This window comes from Lepus europaeus, chromosome 5 (assembly GCF_033115175.1).
Source record: "Lepus europaeus isolate LE1 chromosome 5, mLepTim1.pri, whole genome shotgun sequence".
NCBI lineage: Eukaryota > Metazoa > Chordata > Mammalia > Lagomorpha > Leporidae > Lepus > Lepus europaeus.
In genome coordinates, this window is record NC_084831.1 from 78434622 (window position 1) to 78451754 (window position 17133).

General features: G+C 45.6%; 1 protein-coding gene across 1 annotated transcript in view; it reads right to left on the reverse strand.

Annotated features, from left to right (window-relative positions):
* Nucleotides 1-12867, reverse strand: part of MCOLN2 (mucolipin TRP cation channel 2) — a 74990-nt gene extending 62123 nt beyond the window's left edge. The window contains exon 1 of the mRNA XM_062193420.1: nucleotides 12744-12867. Coding sequence (XP_062049404.1) covers nucleotides 12744-12820 — 77 coding nt within the window. The 5' untranslated portion in view covers nucleotides 12821-12867. The remainder of the gene's footprint in view (nucleotides 1-12743) is intronic.
* Between the last annotated feature and the right edge of the window lie 4266 nt (nucleotides 12868-17133).

Below are 17133 nucleotides of genomic sequence, written 5' to 3' on the forward strand. Positions count from 1 at the left end.
GACATAGAGAAAGGTCTTCCTTTTACTGTTGGTTCACCCTCCAATGGCCGCTGCGACCGGTGCATCGCGCTGATCTGAAGCCAGGAGCCAGGTGCTTCTCCTGGTCTCCCTTGCAGGTGCAGGACCCAAGGACTTGGGCCATCCTCCACTGCATTCCCGGGCCACAGCAGAGAGCTGGCCTGGAAGAGGGGCAACCAGCACAGAATCCGGTGCCCAGACTGGGACTAGAACCTGGTGTGCGGGCGCCGCAAGGCGAAGGATTAGCCTGTTGAGCCACGGTGCCGGCCCTTTATATTAATTTTTTAAGAAGTGAAATGGTGCCAAAATAATGGTGCAAAATGAAGCGACAGAATAACCAAAGACCAAAAGAGATAGGATAGCATCTCAGGGCTAAAATCTTCCTTGATCTGGCACACACATAACCAGCACCCTCTGATGCTCAGCGCTGGCTTGGGTACTGGGCACAGGGGGCTTGGAAGTTGCAATCACCACATCATAAGTGAGAATTAGCATTACCCCTCACAAAATCAGCAGGCAGGAGAAATACTGCAACTTCCATACAAACGATGGAAATCACCAGCAGGCTAAGAAGACAGAGGGCTACTAAGCTGAGGCAGCACAAGTCAGGGAAGTGAGAGACCACACCATTAAACCAGTTACAGACAGATGCCAGTGAAGGTCTCAACCCCACTGAGCCATCCAGCGCAGGGCAGTTATGCATGAACTGAGAGCAATCATGACTAAGAAGATTGTTCCACTCAACTACAGGAAATGCACAGTACAGATCTTCATAAGCTTCATAAATGACACCATCAAGTACCAAAAAGTCCAAGGAGAAATCACAGCCTGCACACACATCAAAGCAAGACCTGGCCTAGGATGGACACTTACTCAGACTGGGGACTAAATCCAAGCTCAAGGGGGCTGGAATGAAGAAGTAAACAGACACAGACAAGAAGCCCAAGGCTGGTACCGTGTTGAGAAGACAAGAGGAAAGCACACCAAAGCCATCGTTGGTCACTGAGGAAACCCATTTCTTACCCAGGTAACCAGGATGGTGTGATGTAGGCTAAATTTAAGGCTATCAAATGACCCACAGCAACTTTAACTTTATCAAAGCCATAACTAAAAGAGTCTACAGAAGCCTGGAGTCTTGAAAAAACAAGGTACTAGTGATTATTAACCTTATTGGAGTCATAAACCCCTACGAGAACAGGATGAAGGCTCTCGACCTTTGCCCTAGAAAAATGCACACACCAGTTTCTGTGATGTCAGAAAAAGGCCAATCAATCCAAGCTGCAATTGTCTGTAACTTGCATGATCCTCACTCCACCTGACAAGGGGCCTGAGAGCTGTTTCCTACTGCAGGGGTCTCTAAGATAAGGTGTGTGCACGTGTGAGACAAAGGGGGCTTATGGCTTCTACTTGCATTAACCTAGAAAGAGATTAAGAGTGCTGGAGATTTCATACATGGATGTTTACCTGTCATACCTCAGGTGCCTTCACCTGGTCAGAAAGTCAGCTGCCTGTGTTTCACGTAGGTATGTATGGCCTCCTGGGGACAGAGTGCAGGCCCCCAAAAGTAGGGGGTTGTGGTGATGCGCCAGCTGGTTTCCAGCACATTCTCACCATTTCTGGGACCATCTAAGTGATTTTTAGAGCACACGAAAGTACTTCAAAAAGTTCATGGGAGGAGCAGACATTTAGCTCAGCAGTTAAGATGCCCACATCCCACACTGGCGAACATAGGTTCAATTCCAGGCTCTACCTCCTAATTCCAGCATTCCTGCTAATGTAGACCATGGGAGGCAGTGGTGATGGCTCAAGTGACTGTATTCCTTTTTTTTAAAAAGATTTATTTATTTATTTGAAAGTCAGAGTTATAGAGAGAAGAGAGGCAGAGAGAGAGAGGTCTTCCATCCGCTGGTTCACTCCCCAGATGGCCACAACAGCCGGAGCTGCACCAATCTGAAGCCAGGAGCCAGGAGCTTCTTCTGGGTCTCTCACAGGGATACAGGGGCCCAAGGACTTGAGCCATCTTCTACTGCTTTCCCAGGCCATAGCGGAGAGCTGGATAAGAAGAGGAGCAGCCGGGACTAGAACCAGCACCCATATGGGATGCCAGCGCTTCAGGCCAGGGCATTAACCTGCTGTGCCACAGCACTGGCCCCTCAAGTAACTGTATTCCTGCCACCTACATGGGAGACCTGAAATGCACTCCCAGCTCCTAGTTTCAGCCCTAGCCCCAATCCTAGCTTCATGGACATTTGGGGGACAGAACCAGCAAATAGGAGCTCCCTCTCTTTGTCTGTCTGTCTGTCTCAGGCTCCCTGCCTCCCAAACAACAACCAAAAATTTGTTTAAGTTCATGGAAAATGAGATTAAAATATAAATTTATTTTGGTATGAAAAATTTGAAATTCATGCATAGTTTTTTCATAATATGCAATTTCTGTGAACTTTTTGAAGACCCCCACAATTGGGTTTCAAACTTTTGTGAAACCAAATAAATATTTCAATCCATTTCTCACAAACCATTGGAAGTGTCCACATGTGTTATCCAGTTTTAGTGAAAATACCCCTCACAAAATGGGCAAAGGACATAAAAATGCCTGCAAAAAATGGATTCACTGCAAAGCCCAAATTAACATTATGAAAATGGGCGCTCTAACACTCTAAATTTTGTTGGCCATGAGTTCAAAGAAAAGCATATCTGAGTGGAAAATAACACATTTATCAAGAAAACTACTTAAAATACTGGTTAACCTACTGCTGCTAAGTGAGAAACGTGGCAGCTCTATCAGTAATCCTTGTACCCCAAGATATGAGCTAATGATCTGCGCAGTCATAACTAATGGGAAGGAGGAAGTCTCTTCATTTGACAATTCATTTACCACAGTCCTTCGAATGTTTATTTTTACCAATTTGACAATATCCACACTGTCTGTACATATTCGTAAGTATCCATTCAGAGATGGTGAGTGCTTTTTTTAATGATGAGGACCAGTTACCAAATATATTTGGGATAACTTCTGCAATGTTTCAGAGTCCTAACACACCTTAGATGTGGCTGTTTTTTGTTACCCCAACTGGTGCTGTGACCTCCTCAGCTTTGAAGAAATCGGTATCTGTTGCCCCGGCTCCAACAAATAATCAGAAAATAACCTAGACAGGCATTCCTTTTCCTACTGGGCCTATCTAGGTATCAGGTGTTAACGAAATGACACCCACACAGAGTGGTTTTTTGAAGTTCACAACTATTTCTTTTTTAAAAACAAAAAAGATTTATTTATTTATTTATTTGAAAGTCAGGGTTACACAGAGAGAGAGAGGTCATTCTTCTGCTGGTTCACTCCCCAAATGGCTGCAATGGCCAGGGCTGGGCCAGGCTAAAGCTAGGAGCCTGAAATGCCATCCAGGTCTCCCACGTGGGTACAGGAGCACAAACACTTGGGCCATCTTCTGCTGCTTTCTCAGGTGCATTAGCAGGGAGCTGGATCAGAAGTGGAGCAGGTGGGATGCAAACCAATGCCCATTTGGGATGCCAGCACTGCAGACAGTGGTTTAACCTGCTGCACCACAGCACTGGTTCCTCACAACAATCAAAGCAGATGGGGCACGGGAGGCAGGGTACACCACTTCCTGATCCCATTCTTTACCCTGTTTCCTCATCACAGTGAACCGTACCCCTGCCTCCCAGGCTCTGAAACCAGGAACCCACATCTGCTTAGCTCTGCTTGCTGTGCTCCCACCTAACTCCCCATCATCTTCCCCCTCAAAGCAAATGTAATCACGTACACAATTTTAAATGAACTATAATGAACCTTACACTTGATCTCTGCTCCTTTGAGGAAACCACTTTTGCTTTTCCTTAATTTACTTCATTATTTCTAAATAATACTTAATGCTACTTTTTTTGTCTTTTAGATATTATCAATTTCCATTCTCTCTTGGAAAATTTGGGTTTAGCTCTCATGTCTGCCCCTCTCTCACAAATGGTTATATTTCACCTCCCCATTGATTTTACAATATATTTTAACAAAAAATTTAGACAAATTAATATCCTGATTTTACCAAGTGATTATATAAGAATTCTAAACAGGTGAGCCATTGATACACTATAAGTTATATTCTTTCATATAAAATATTTTTTTCTGGAGTTAATCCCTTTCTCTTTCATTTTCTTAGTTTTCTACTTACCAATTATGACTCTTACTAAATTCTGGCTGAATCCAAGAGCTCCTTTAAGTACAAACTAACCCGGTACCCTGGCAATTCCTCCCTTCTCCCGAGAATTCAGGTGCAGAGCCCTCACCTCCTGCTCCAACATCCACTGGGGCTTTCTCACTCCTATTGAAGGCCATAGCTTTGGGAACTGCCTTCACCTCTTCCGTAAACTGGATTCCTCAATTCCTGGATCTTTCTCTTTCTTTATGATTAATTTCTATCAAGTATCCTTCAATTGCTTCCTGTGAAAAGAAGCCTGAAAAGTGCATTTTGAGACCTCTTGTGACAGACATTGCCAGTTACCTGCCCAGTATTTATTCTTTCCTTCTTCCTGACTCTGTTGTTTAGGATTAGGGGCACACAAGAGCTTGGAGCCATGATTTCCGAACCTGGATCCACATTGGATCTCCTGGGAAGCCCAGGTTCCACCATAGGTGATCTGGCCCAATTGGTGTAGGTGCAAGCCAAGTATCAGGATATTTTTTAATTCACCAGGAGATTTTAATATGCAACCAAGATTGCAAATCTCCACCATGAAGCTTGCCTGTATCTTCATTTCACAAATGAGACAGTTAGAGTAATCTGAATTGGCAATTTGCCCCCTCCTGTAAGATTTGTCCAGTGCTTCTTCTTGCTCCCTGATTAATATTTTTAAAGGAGTAATGGCTTGTAAAATGATCAGAAATAAGGAAAATGTTATGTTAAAATATATTTACATTTCAAACATAATTTCTCTAATTAAAAAATGGGGGGGGGGGCAGCATTGTGATGCAGTGGGCTAAGCCTCGGCCTGTGAAACCAACATCCAAGATCCCAGCACTGCTTTGAGTCCCAGCTGCTCTGCTTCTGATCCAGCTCCCTGATAATGTACCTGGGAAAGCAGCAGAAGATGGCCCAAGTGCTTAGGCCCCTCCCTGTCACCCATGTGGGAGGTCCAGATGGAATTCTGGGATCCTGCCTTCAGCCTGGCCTAGTCCCAGTTGTTGCAACCATTTGTAGAGTGAACCAATGGATGGAAAGTCTCTCTCTGTCTCTCATCCTCTTTGTCACTCTGCCTTTCAAATAAATACATAAATAAACAAACCAACCTTTAAAAAAATCTGTAGCAGGGCATGTATTTGGCATAGCAATTAAGATGCCACTTGAGACACCAGCATGCTGTGTCAGAGTGCCTGGGTTCAAGTCCCAGCTCTGCTTCTAATTCCATTCCTGCTAACGGGCACCCTCAGAAGCAGCAGGTGATGGCTCAAGGACTTGGATCCCTGCTACTCACATGGGAGATCCATGTTGAATTCCAGGCTCCTGGCTTTCCCAGGCACAGCCATTGAGGGTATTTGGGTAGTGAATCTGCAGATGGGAGCTCTCTATCTCTCAAATAAGCAAAAATGTAAACAAAATGCCAAAGCTTGGGCTGCAATCCCTAGTCCATTCAGTGTCCTCCACCTGGGCTGCACATGGCCTGCAGCTCTAGACGTGGATTTAATTGGTAGGAGGCATGAACAGGGCAGCTGTGTTTGATAAGCTTCCCGGGTGATTCTAATGTGCAGCCACGTGTGGGAACCACTGACCATAAAATCACGCATGTGTTTCTCCCTTTCTTCAGCTCTCACACCCAACTTACCAAGTCTTCCTTCAAAATATATTATGGGTGGCCCTGGGCTGTGTCCACTGCAGCTTCCCTGGCCCAGGCACTGTCCTCTCTCACCTAACACCTGCAACAGCCTCCCCAGTCTCCACGGAGCAGTCCAGGGGCCATTTTAAATGCATTAACCAGCTATCACTTCCCCGCTTAAAACACAGTAGGGGCTGCCCCTGCTCTCAGGGTGAAATCCAGTCCTCCTACCATGTCTGACCACTGTCCAGGGACTCCTGCCCACTCCTCCCACAAGCCCACTTCCCCCTCCTCACTACACCACGCCAGCAGCCCTGGCCCTGCAAGCCCTCCTTGCAGCCATTCATACTTGCAGCTTCAACTGCCCTGCCACTGCTTACAGCCAAATGTCGCCTTGTTGGAGGACTCCTTAGCCACCCCATCAAATGTGCCTTCTGCCTCCCCCGCCTCTCTTACCATTATCTCTTTCATCATGAGATGCAGTCTCTATTGGTCTCCCCTACTGGAGGGCTTCATGAAGGCCCAGGCCTGCTTATCAGTGTGTACCCCAGCTTCTTGGAGAAAAGAAACAAGTCAGTGAATAAGACAACAGCCCTGACACCTTTCCTCGGTCAGTACCCTTAATGATAAAATAATAACAATAATAGTAATCGTACAATAACAACAATAATGGAAAGTCTAAAATACTGATGTGAGCAACTGAATTAAAAGCTTGTTTAAAAGCTTTGCTTGGCTAAGGTACCTTAGAGGGATTTAGGTAATAGAGCTGCCTGGTTTGCTGACGAAAGTCCTATGTTATTTTATTCACTATTCTGATATTTTTTCCAATAATTAATCATTCAATGGATCTTTTTTTAAAATATTTATTTTATTTATTTGTAAGACAGAGTTACAGAGAGGCAGAGACAGAGAGAGAGGTCTTCCATCCGCTGTTTCATTCCCCAGATGGCCGCAATGACCAGAGCTGTGCCGATCCAAAGCCAGGAGCCAGGAGCTTCCTGCAGGTCTCCCAAGCGGGCACTGGGGCCCAAGGACCTGGGCCATCCTCCATTACCATCCCAGGCCACAGCAGAGAGCCAGATCAGAGGAGGTGCAGCCGGGACCAGAACCGGCACCCATATGGGAGGCCAGCGCCCCAGGCCAGGGCTTTAACCTGCTGTGCCACAGCGCTGGCCCCTCAATGGATCATTTTTATGATAATTTGCTTTCTCTTTGAGAGAAAGAATTCTCCTTCAAATGCAACATAAAAATAAAGCTTAGACACATTTAAAAAATAAAATTGATAAAGAATACATAGAATTTTTAAAATAATTTAGCATGCCTTTCTAAGTATGACAAAATTCAGAAGTCACGAAAATGATTGACAGATTTTAATACAAAAATTTAAGACTTCAAAAAGTTAAAAGACAAACTGGGAGAAAAAAATCTGCAATATATTTCAACAGGCAAAAGTTTACTATCTTACCCATAGAGAACTCTAAACTATTAACCAAAAAAGGCAACCCAATACAAAATAACAGGCAAAGGATCTGAATAAGACAAAAAAAATTAATAACAACAAAAATTCACCAATAATCAGATCAGTGGAAATCTATCTTAATTTTTATTATCAAGAATGGAGAGAAGGACTCTAGTGAAACAAATGACAACTTTAAAGGGCACGTGGCAGAACCTGTAAGTGTACCTATGATCAAAACATCAAACTTCTGCTGGCTTATACTATAATTTCATATTAACCGGTCAGAAAGGTAGCAATGAAGATGTGCATTGCAACCCTATTTGTAACTCTGTGTTACTTGAAAATGTCTGCGACATACTGTTAACTTTTTTTAAGTGGCAGAGAGAAAGTGACGGAGAAACAGGCCTCCCGTCTTCTGTTGCACTCCCCAAATGTGTTCTAAGCCAGGCCTGAGTCAGGCCAAAGCCTGAAGCCAGGAACTCAATCTAGGTTTTATACATAAGTGGCAGGGGCCCAACTACTTGGGCCACCACCTGATGCCTCCCAGGGTCTGCATTAGCAGGAAGCTAGAAGAGGGAGCACAGCTGGGACTCACCTGCAGGCGCTCCTGTATGGAATACAGGTGTCTTAACCAGCATCTTAACCACTGAGCCAAATGCCCATTCCATGTAAAAAAAATTTTTTTAAGTTACAAAACAGAGTGAAATCCTATTTTTCAAAATCTTGCAGCATTTATATCTAAACATAGACATTTTTAAAAGTCTAGAACTACATAAACCAGAAAAAAACAAAAACATATATATTTTGACAATCTCTGATATGAATTGTCTTCAAGTTTTTCATTTTTTCTTCATTTTTGATGATCATATGCATACATCTTGATTTATCATTATGAGCTAAAATAAACTATTTCAAAAAAGAATGTGGCAATTAGATATTCGCCTGCCCTTGGTTTGTGGGGTAGGGAGGTAGAAAGTGAGAGGAGACATACAGAGAACTAAAACTCCATGTCTACAACAGTGGCCAGGTTGGCCCCAGCAGGAGTGTCCCGGGCAGTACAGCAAACAGAAGACTCCAGATCTATCCTAATAACCCCACTGTCATTGCTCACTCCAATTCCTCCGCAGAACTCATTTCCTCGTGATTTGCTAGTTTCATAAGAAAGAAAGAAATGTGCAGTTGGCTGAGCCCCAATTTAAAAGGCAAAAGAAGAAACTTGGGTTACTTCTCAGCACTGTTTTTGGACTACAATTGGCCTGGTCCAGTCCTAAGTACCCTGAAGGAAGGCCAAAGGGGCTTTTCACTTTCCATTAGAGCCACCCACAAAAGATGAGCAAGCTAAATGTTCAGGAATTTCCCTAAAGACAGCCGTGCTACCAAGTTCCTAAAAAATCATCTCCCATCACCACTTTGCTGCCTCAGACCCCCCCAGGAAAGCAGAACTGGGACTGCCCTTTTTCAAAGCACTTGTCCTGAGCACGCCATACTCATTCCGAAAACATCAAGAAAAATCAGCTCTCTGGGGCAGTGACAAATGAAAGGGGAACTGCTCTCAGCAAGTCAGGAGATGATGACTCCCTAACGACATTATAGAGAAATCATCATGTTTTTCCTCAAAGCTCATCTTCATTTCAGATAAGCACAGCTTAGGGTCACATTACTCAATCCCTCTAGTTGGTATAAGTGGTATGATTGAATTAAGTCTACCATCTAAATTCTGGTTCTTCTTGAACTGCCCATAGGGCAACTTTCCAGAATCTTTGGCCTCATGAGTTATCAATTATTGCAAGTCAGTTGTTTTTGGATGAAAGTCTTTAGATGTATTCAAGGGAAGATAATAAAACACATGCATCAAAGGAAAAGAGGAAGCAGCTCACCTGGCTGAGGGAGAGGAATGTGCACAGTGTGGCCCTGAAGCAGTCCCCTCCCACCATGGGAAAGGGGGCTAAGGCACAGCTCAGAACAAAGTAGAAAGCTCAGCTGGAGGAAAGCTGAGAAAAGTAGGGAGAAAAAAACCCAAATGCCTACCAAAACAAACCAACCCACCCAAAACACGCCTTTCAACATTTGGTACTGAACAAAATATTGTAGGTTTTTTTTTTTTTTAAAAAGAAATCTCAATTGTATTGGAATGAAATTGACATTTTGAAATTTGATGATTGTTTACAGTCCTTGTCTCTACTGCAGTGTTTTTTTCTTCATACTATTTATAAACTCTTTACTTAGTGTAGGGTTAACCTTACGAGTATAAAAGTAAACTGGGGACTGGCGCTGTGGCACAGTAGGTTAATCCTCTGCCTGTGCACTGGCATCCCATAAGGGCACCAGTTCGAGTCCTGGCTGCTCCTCTTCCAATCCAGCTCTCTGCTGTGGCCTGGGAAAGCAGTAGAAGATGGCCCAAGTCCTTGGGCCCCTGCACCTGCGTGGGAGACCTAGAGGAAGATCCTGGCTTCTGCCTTCGGATCTGCTCAACTCTGGCCATTGCAGCCATTTGGGGAGTGAACCAGCCGATGGAAGGCCTTTCTCTCTGTCTCTCCCTCTCATTGTCTGTAACTATACCTCTCAAATAAATAAATAAATAAATAATTTTTAAAAAAAATAAACTGAAAAGAGATCTTTGTAAAACTTGAGTGGGAATAGAAGAGGGAGGAGGAAGAAGGGTGGGGGCATGGACAGGAGGAAGGGGAGAGGAGGAAGTATCACTACATTCCTGAATCTGTATATATGAAACTTATAAACTTTAAAATTTAAGAAAAAAAGAAATCTGGAAATGGACTTCCTTTCTTCTAAGAAGCCCTTGGCATGTGACACAAGAGCTCACTGCAGAGCGATGTCATTCTTCAGAACCGACAGAGCTCCAGACCCCCGCTAAAGAGCGCAGCCTGGATTCAGGGCAGGGTGCCTTGAACCTGCACAGCCTGAAGAGTTTTGTTTGACCACTATTTTTACTTTGAAAACGGTAACCACAAGAAGCCACCTGGTCTTTCCACTGCGTTTTAACAGTTGTCCTATTCTGGGTTCCACTTCACTGACAGAGAAGAGATAGCCAGAGGATGGCTTGTGAATATGATCATCCCTAACTTTCGGTTCTGTAATCTCTGTTCAAAATGTGTTTCCCAACCCTTTTCATTGCTTCAGGGGGATATTTTGTATCTATTATTTTCTTTTTTAGAAACAACACTTCCCCTTTGGAAGAAGAGACTGTGGCCACCGCCAACACTTCATCAGGGCTTATCAGTCTTCTGATCCAGAAGGTTGAAGAAAGCTGTCATGCTCACCATGGCCTCCGAATGGGAATGATCAGGGGAAGCCTGGGAAATGTGTCTGTTCTCCAAGAGCTCGAAACACAGCACCTGTTGATGGCTGGCTTATTAAAGGCTGGAAGATTCCCAGCAACAGGAGTTCAACTTTGAGATGGGAAGAGGAAGATGAGCTCAAATCTCAAGAGACCTCTGACTCACCGAGAAGAAGCTGCTAAATTTCTCAAAACTTGTGCTGTTTGCTGAGCACTTCGCAGAGGAGCTAAGCAGTTTCCTGAAAGTGTGAAGTCCACATCCCACTTCTGGGGACAGCTCCTTGCGGTTGGTCCCTTCTGCACACAGAATCAGAATCTGCATCTTCATAGCCATAGACAAGCTCTCCCACCTCTCTTACTAACGCTTTCTTTCATTTTCAATGTACACGGGCACACTCTTCTGTCTCCACCAGTGCTGAACAACCACACATTTATCTATTTCTGACAGGAAACCCTTCAAAGGCTGTTTATTTGCACACAGAAGTGTGTGTCCTTCATTGTAATCATGGGAGCTGCTTCAGAAGATACTTGATATGATTAAAGAAAAAAAAAATTGAGCCCTAAAGGAAATGTGTTAAGAAAAATACTAGAGTCAAATAAAAATGGAGGTTATACACCACACCCACCATAAGCGCAAATCCACTTACCAGCCCAGCCAGCACCGGGTAATTAAACTCAGAGTGTATTTGCATCTAGGGCTAAGGCGGAGGGAAGGAACGTCTAACTGCTCACCACCCAGCCCATTACAGGTGGGCACCTCAGTGTGAACAGAGTTGTTAAGTTACAGGACATCAATCGCTTCTGTGTGACAGCGACAGTTATCCAGATGTCCAAAAAGTTGTACCAAAGCTATGTTTTCAAAACTGGCCTTTCAAAAGTCTACCAAAAAAAAATTACAAGAAGTCTTCAAAAGATCATGGAAATGAGCATTATGGAAAAATTATGCATAGATTTCAATTTTTACAGCAAAGTCAACTTATCTTTTCATTCCATTTCCCATGAGCTTTTTGATATCTATATCTATATATATCTATATCTATATCTATATATCTATATCTATATCTATATTTACATTACTCTTGCTGGGAAATAATAAGCAAATTCTCCTCTTGAATTCTGGCTTCCATTGCTAAAATTAAGTCTGTTTATAACACGGGGAGCAACACGCAGGAAAGTCTCAACACTATTTTAAGAAAGTCTAACCACCCTCCACTGTAGTTGCATTGAGAACTGGGAAAGGGGAAGCCAAGGCGGGTTGGTTCACAGCACCTGGTTCGCAGAGCTTGGGTGGATGGAGCTTGGACCAAGGAGGCCTGGCCCCTTGGCAGCGCTCCGGGCTGAACTGTGCGCCTTTTCATGAAGGCACAGGAACTGGAGCTAACCACACTCCCACCTGAGAAAAAGGCCTGTGTGTTTCGGAAAGCCAAGCCCTGCCTTATGTAACTACGTGGAAGCAGTTCATAGAAGCGAGCCCGAAGCAGCAAGAAAGCGCTGGTCTAGGACAGCAAAGCGACGTTAAGAGGACTTCTCCGAGTCCAATACCCTGAAAGCGGCAGCTCCAACCGCTCGCCTGACCGTGAACCTGGAAACACCTGATCCTGTCTCTAGGTTCCTTGCCCAGGAAAAAAGGATCAGACTGTCTATCGCCTTCTAAAACTTTTCACCGCTCAGGGGATTGGGAACAGGAAAACCCATTCTCTTCACACCCATTCCAGCCTCGCTGGGAAATGTCCCCTTCCAAGCCGGGCCTCCCTTCTCTTACCTTTCCTGACAGCCGCCCGGTGCGCGCTGATCCCGGCGCAGAGAGGCAAGAGGCCGAGCACTCGGTGCGCACCCGGAGGGACGCGGAGCGTGGCCAGGCGTCCCCGTCCCGCCCCAAGTCACCACCTCCGCCCCGCCGCTTCCCGCCGCCCGCCGCTGGCTGAGCCAGGAGCTCTTGACTTGCTGCACCAGGGGACCTTTTCCACGTGTCAGCGAGCCGGCCTCTCCGCGCTCCCAGAGGCGGGGGCAGCGAGGCTGAGCCAGGACTGGACGGTAGGGGATGGAGCCAAGGTGCCGGCGCGCGAACACGCGTGGAAGGAAAGCGGCCGGGGAAGGGCTGGTGGGATGGAGAGGTTGACGTAACCCCGGCGCTCCCCTGGGGTGGCTGACCTGTGGCGAGGGCCCTGGGACAGGCCCAAGGCTCGGTTCCACGCGGGTAGGTCCATCGTCTCCACACCTCCAGGCATAGCTTAGCCCACGAGTCGCAGGAGGAGCACACCGAGCTCGGGACGGCAGCACCTGCCTCCGCCCCGGGATCGGGTGCTGCCGCGCTCGCGTCCGGGTGCCCTGCCCTTTGGCCCGCCCACTCCAGATCCGGGGCGTCTGCCAGGAGGTAGCGCAGGCGAGAAGCGTTTTATTAAGGGAACGGCGCTGCCGGAGCACCCTGAAGCCCGCCCCGCGGCGGCGGCGCCCGGCACGCCCAGCCCTCGGCGGGGGCCTCCTGCGCTCCCACGCTGCTTTCTCCGTACTTGCTCCGCACTTTCGGTGCGTTCCTCCTGCAGCCGCCCGTCTGCCGATTTGTTGCAAATCCGTAGGAATGCGTTCGGGAAACACTCGCTGCCTCCCCAGCCGAGGGTGGGTACCGTGTTCTCCCACGTGCCAAGCACGCGGCCCTCTCCCCCGGGGACTTCACGCTGAACTGGCACGTTTGTCCGTCCCCCGCGTATCTGCGTGAAGTACATGGTCGCACGCAGACACCGGGCGTGATCCAGGATGTAGAAAGCGCGCCCGGCGCCCAAGGAATGGAAAACTGGATCGTGCTTGGCTCACGTCGGCAAGCTGCAGCGGGCGCCTTGCGCGGGCAGTGCCGGCCCGCGTGGCCTGGGGGCGCGCGCGGAGCGAGGGCACAAACCTGCCCCACGCGGGGCGGCCTCAGTGTGGACAGGGATATGCCACTCCTGTGCACATGAGGCAGACAACTGTGGGAAACCAGACAAGACCATCCATCGGCCGCTGCTCGTGAATCCCAGATTGGAACATTGTGGGCTCACGGTCCAAGCGCCAAGTTCATCTGAAGGTGCTGGTGACAGCGGTGACGCAGGGAAAGCCTAGTTCAGAGGACTCTTTCCCCCACTGCTCACCTGGGCGCAGGTCAGCAAAGTCCCATGTCCAGGCTACCTGGGCCAGCAAGTGTGTAGAGTCTGTATGGCTTTAGTTGAGGCGAAGGATACTCCTCCAGGTAATCACTCAACACTGGTCCATGACTCCAGGTAGGAGCAGCTGGACACAGTGGTGTATAGGAACTCGTCATAACTGACCTGCTTTTGAAAATCACTGCCAAGGAGCTCTGGTGGGGGGAGGGGGGTCTCTAATGCTCCTTTCATCGAAGGTGCGCGCTGGGTACAGAGAGCTTGGAAGAGTCTCCGTGCAGTCATGGCTCCCTGAAGGTGGGTAGAATAGCCATGTGGTCTGACCTCTATGGCAGAAGGGGGAGGAAGAGTTAAGGCGCTGCTCTTCTGGTGAGGATGTGGGCCCCAGCAAAGGAGGCAGACTAGATTGACAGGAGAGTGCTAGAAGTATTTTGCAAGAAATTATACATAAGATACCACCTTTCATGCTAAAGCCTTTAGAAAGTAAACAACAACAAAACCCTACCTGGAAGGGGAAAACCTACTAGTTACAAAATACCAAGACTTCAGTCAGTACAACAGCCCCTTTAGAAGGCAAATGCAAACTAGGACACAGAGGGGTTTTTTGTTTTTGGTTTTGGTTTGTGTGTGTGTGCATGTGTAAATGTCTCATGATGAAAACTCTAAGCAAACTAGGTGTAGAAGGAACATTCCTCAATACAATCAAAGCAATTTATGAAAAACCCACGGCCTGTATCCTATTGAATGGGGAAAAGTTAGAAGCATTTCCACTGAGATCTGGTACCAGACAGGGATGCCCACTCTCACCACTGCTATTCAATATAGTTCTGGAAGTTTTAGCCAGAGCCATTAGGCAAGAAAAAGAAATTAGAGGGATACGTATTGGGAAGGAAGAAGTCAAACTGTCCCTCTTTGCAGATGAAATAATTCTTTATTTAGGGGATCCAAGGAACTCTACTAAGAGACTATTGGAACTCATAGAAGAGTTTGGCAAAGTAGCAGGATATAAAATCAGTGCACAAAAATCAACAGCCTTTGTATACACAGGCAATGCCATGGCTGAGAAAGAACTTCTAAGATCAATCCCACTCACAATAGTTACAAAAACAATCAAATACCTTGGAATAAACTTAACCAAGGATGTCAAAGATCTCTACGATAAGAATTACAAAATCTTTTTTTTTTTTTTTTTTTTGGACAGGCAGAGTGGACAGTGAAAGAGAGAGACAGAGAGAAAGGTCTTTTTGCCATTGGTTCACCCTCCAATGGCCGCCACGGCCGGCGCGCTGTGGCCGGTGCACCGCGCTGATCCAAAAGCAGGAGCCAGGTGCTTCTCCTGGTCTCCCATGGGGTGCAGGGCCCAAGGACTTGGGCCATCCTCCACTGCACTCCCGGGCCATAGCAGAGGGCTGGCCTGGAAGAGGGGCAACCGGGACAGAATCCGGCGCCCCGACCGGGACTAGAACCCAGTGTGCCAGCGCCGCAGGCAGAGGATTAGTCTATTGAGCCGTGGCACCGGCTTGAGAATTACAAAATATTAAAGAAAGAAATAGAAGAGGATACCAAAAAAATGGAAAAATCTCCCATGCATATGGATTGGAAGAATCAATATCATCAAAATGTCTATTCTCCCAAAAGCCATTGATACATTCAATGCAATACCAATCAAAATACCAAAGACATTCTTCTCAAATCTGGAAAAAATGATGCTGAAATTCATATGGAGGCACAGAAGACCTCGAATAGCTAAAGCAATCTTGTACAACAGAAACAAAACTGGAGATATCACAATACCAGGTTTCAGGACACACTACAGGGCAGTTATAATCAAAACAGCATGGTACTGGTACAGAAACAGATGGATAGACCAATGGAACAGAACAGAAACACCAGAAATCAATCCAAGCATTTACAGCCAACTTATATTTGATCAAGGATCTGAAACCAATACCTAGAGCAAGGACAATCTATTTTACAAATGGTGCTGGGAAAACTGGATTTCCACGTGCAGAAGCATGAAGCAAGACCCTTACCTTACACCTTACACAAAAATTCACTCAAGATGGATTAAAGAACGAAATCTACAACGCAACACCATCAAATTATTAGAGAACATCAGAGAAACCTTGCAAGATATAGGCACAGGCAAAGACTTTTTGGAAAAGACCCTAGAGGCACAGGCAGTCAAAACCAAAATTAACAATTGGGATATCCTTTTAACAAGCATAGGATCTAAACTGATGCTTCCTGTCTAATTTCTGATATTAATGATTTCTGTCTTCTTTTTTCCTGGTTAGCCTGCCTAGCAGCTTATTGATTTTATTTTCTCTATTAATCTCCTGTTTCCAATTTGCTTTTTACTATAATTTTATTTTTCTTCTGTTTATATAAGATTTACTTTTTGTTTTCCAGTTCCTAATTTGGAAGCTTGGATGCTTAATTTTAGTTCTTTCTAAAATGACTTCAATGTTATAAATTTGCTCTGGGCATTGCTTTTACTAAATCCCACTGTGTGTGTGTGTGTATATATATATATATATATTTATTTATTTGAACCACAGAGTGTGTGTATGTGAGAGAGGAAGAGGGAGAGGGAGAGGGAGAGAGGGATGGGAGGGAGGGAGAGAGAGAGGGAGGAAGGGAGAGAGAGAAAGAGAAATCTTCCATCTGCTGGTTCACTCCTCAAATGCCTGCAACAGCCACAGCTGGGCCAGGCAGTAGCCAGGAGCCAGAAACTCACCCTGATTTCCCATATGGGTGGCAGGGGCCCAAGTACTTGGGATGTCTTCTGCTACTCTCCTAGGTGAATTAGCAGCAAACTGGGTAGGAAGCAGAGGAGCTGAGCTGCAAATGTTGTTGCTGCAAGTGGCGTCTTAAGCCACTGTGCCATGAGGCTGGCCCCATCCCACAATATTTTATGTTAGTCCAAAATAATTTTTAATTTCTCTTGATAGTTCCTATTTGATACATATTATTTAGGTTTTAATTTTTTCATTTAAAAATATAAAAAAAACCATTTAATTCACAGGTCATATCAAAACAAGTGGCAGACTAAATTTGGGCCTCAGACTATTATTTGCCAGCCCTGGTTTTAAAAGTTTTTCCTTTCTCCCTTCTTTCATGGTGACAGCTTTATCTTATAACAAGTTCCCAAATATATATGCGTATGCTCATGCTTCTAAGTTCTATTTGCTATTCATTGGTCTCTTTATTCTTCTGTTAATACCATATTAACTGCATTTAGATATTCTTTTATAAAAATGATGACTTTGTAATATGGCTTAATATTGAATAGGCTGAATCTCTCATCTTTTCATTTCCATTATTTTTAGAGCCAGGCAGGAGCTAGTAGCTGGGAACACAATCCACATCTCCCATATGCATAATAGGAACCCACTACTTGAGCCATG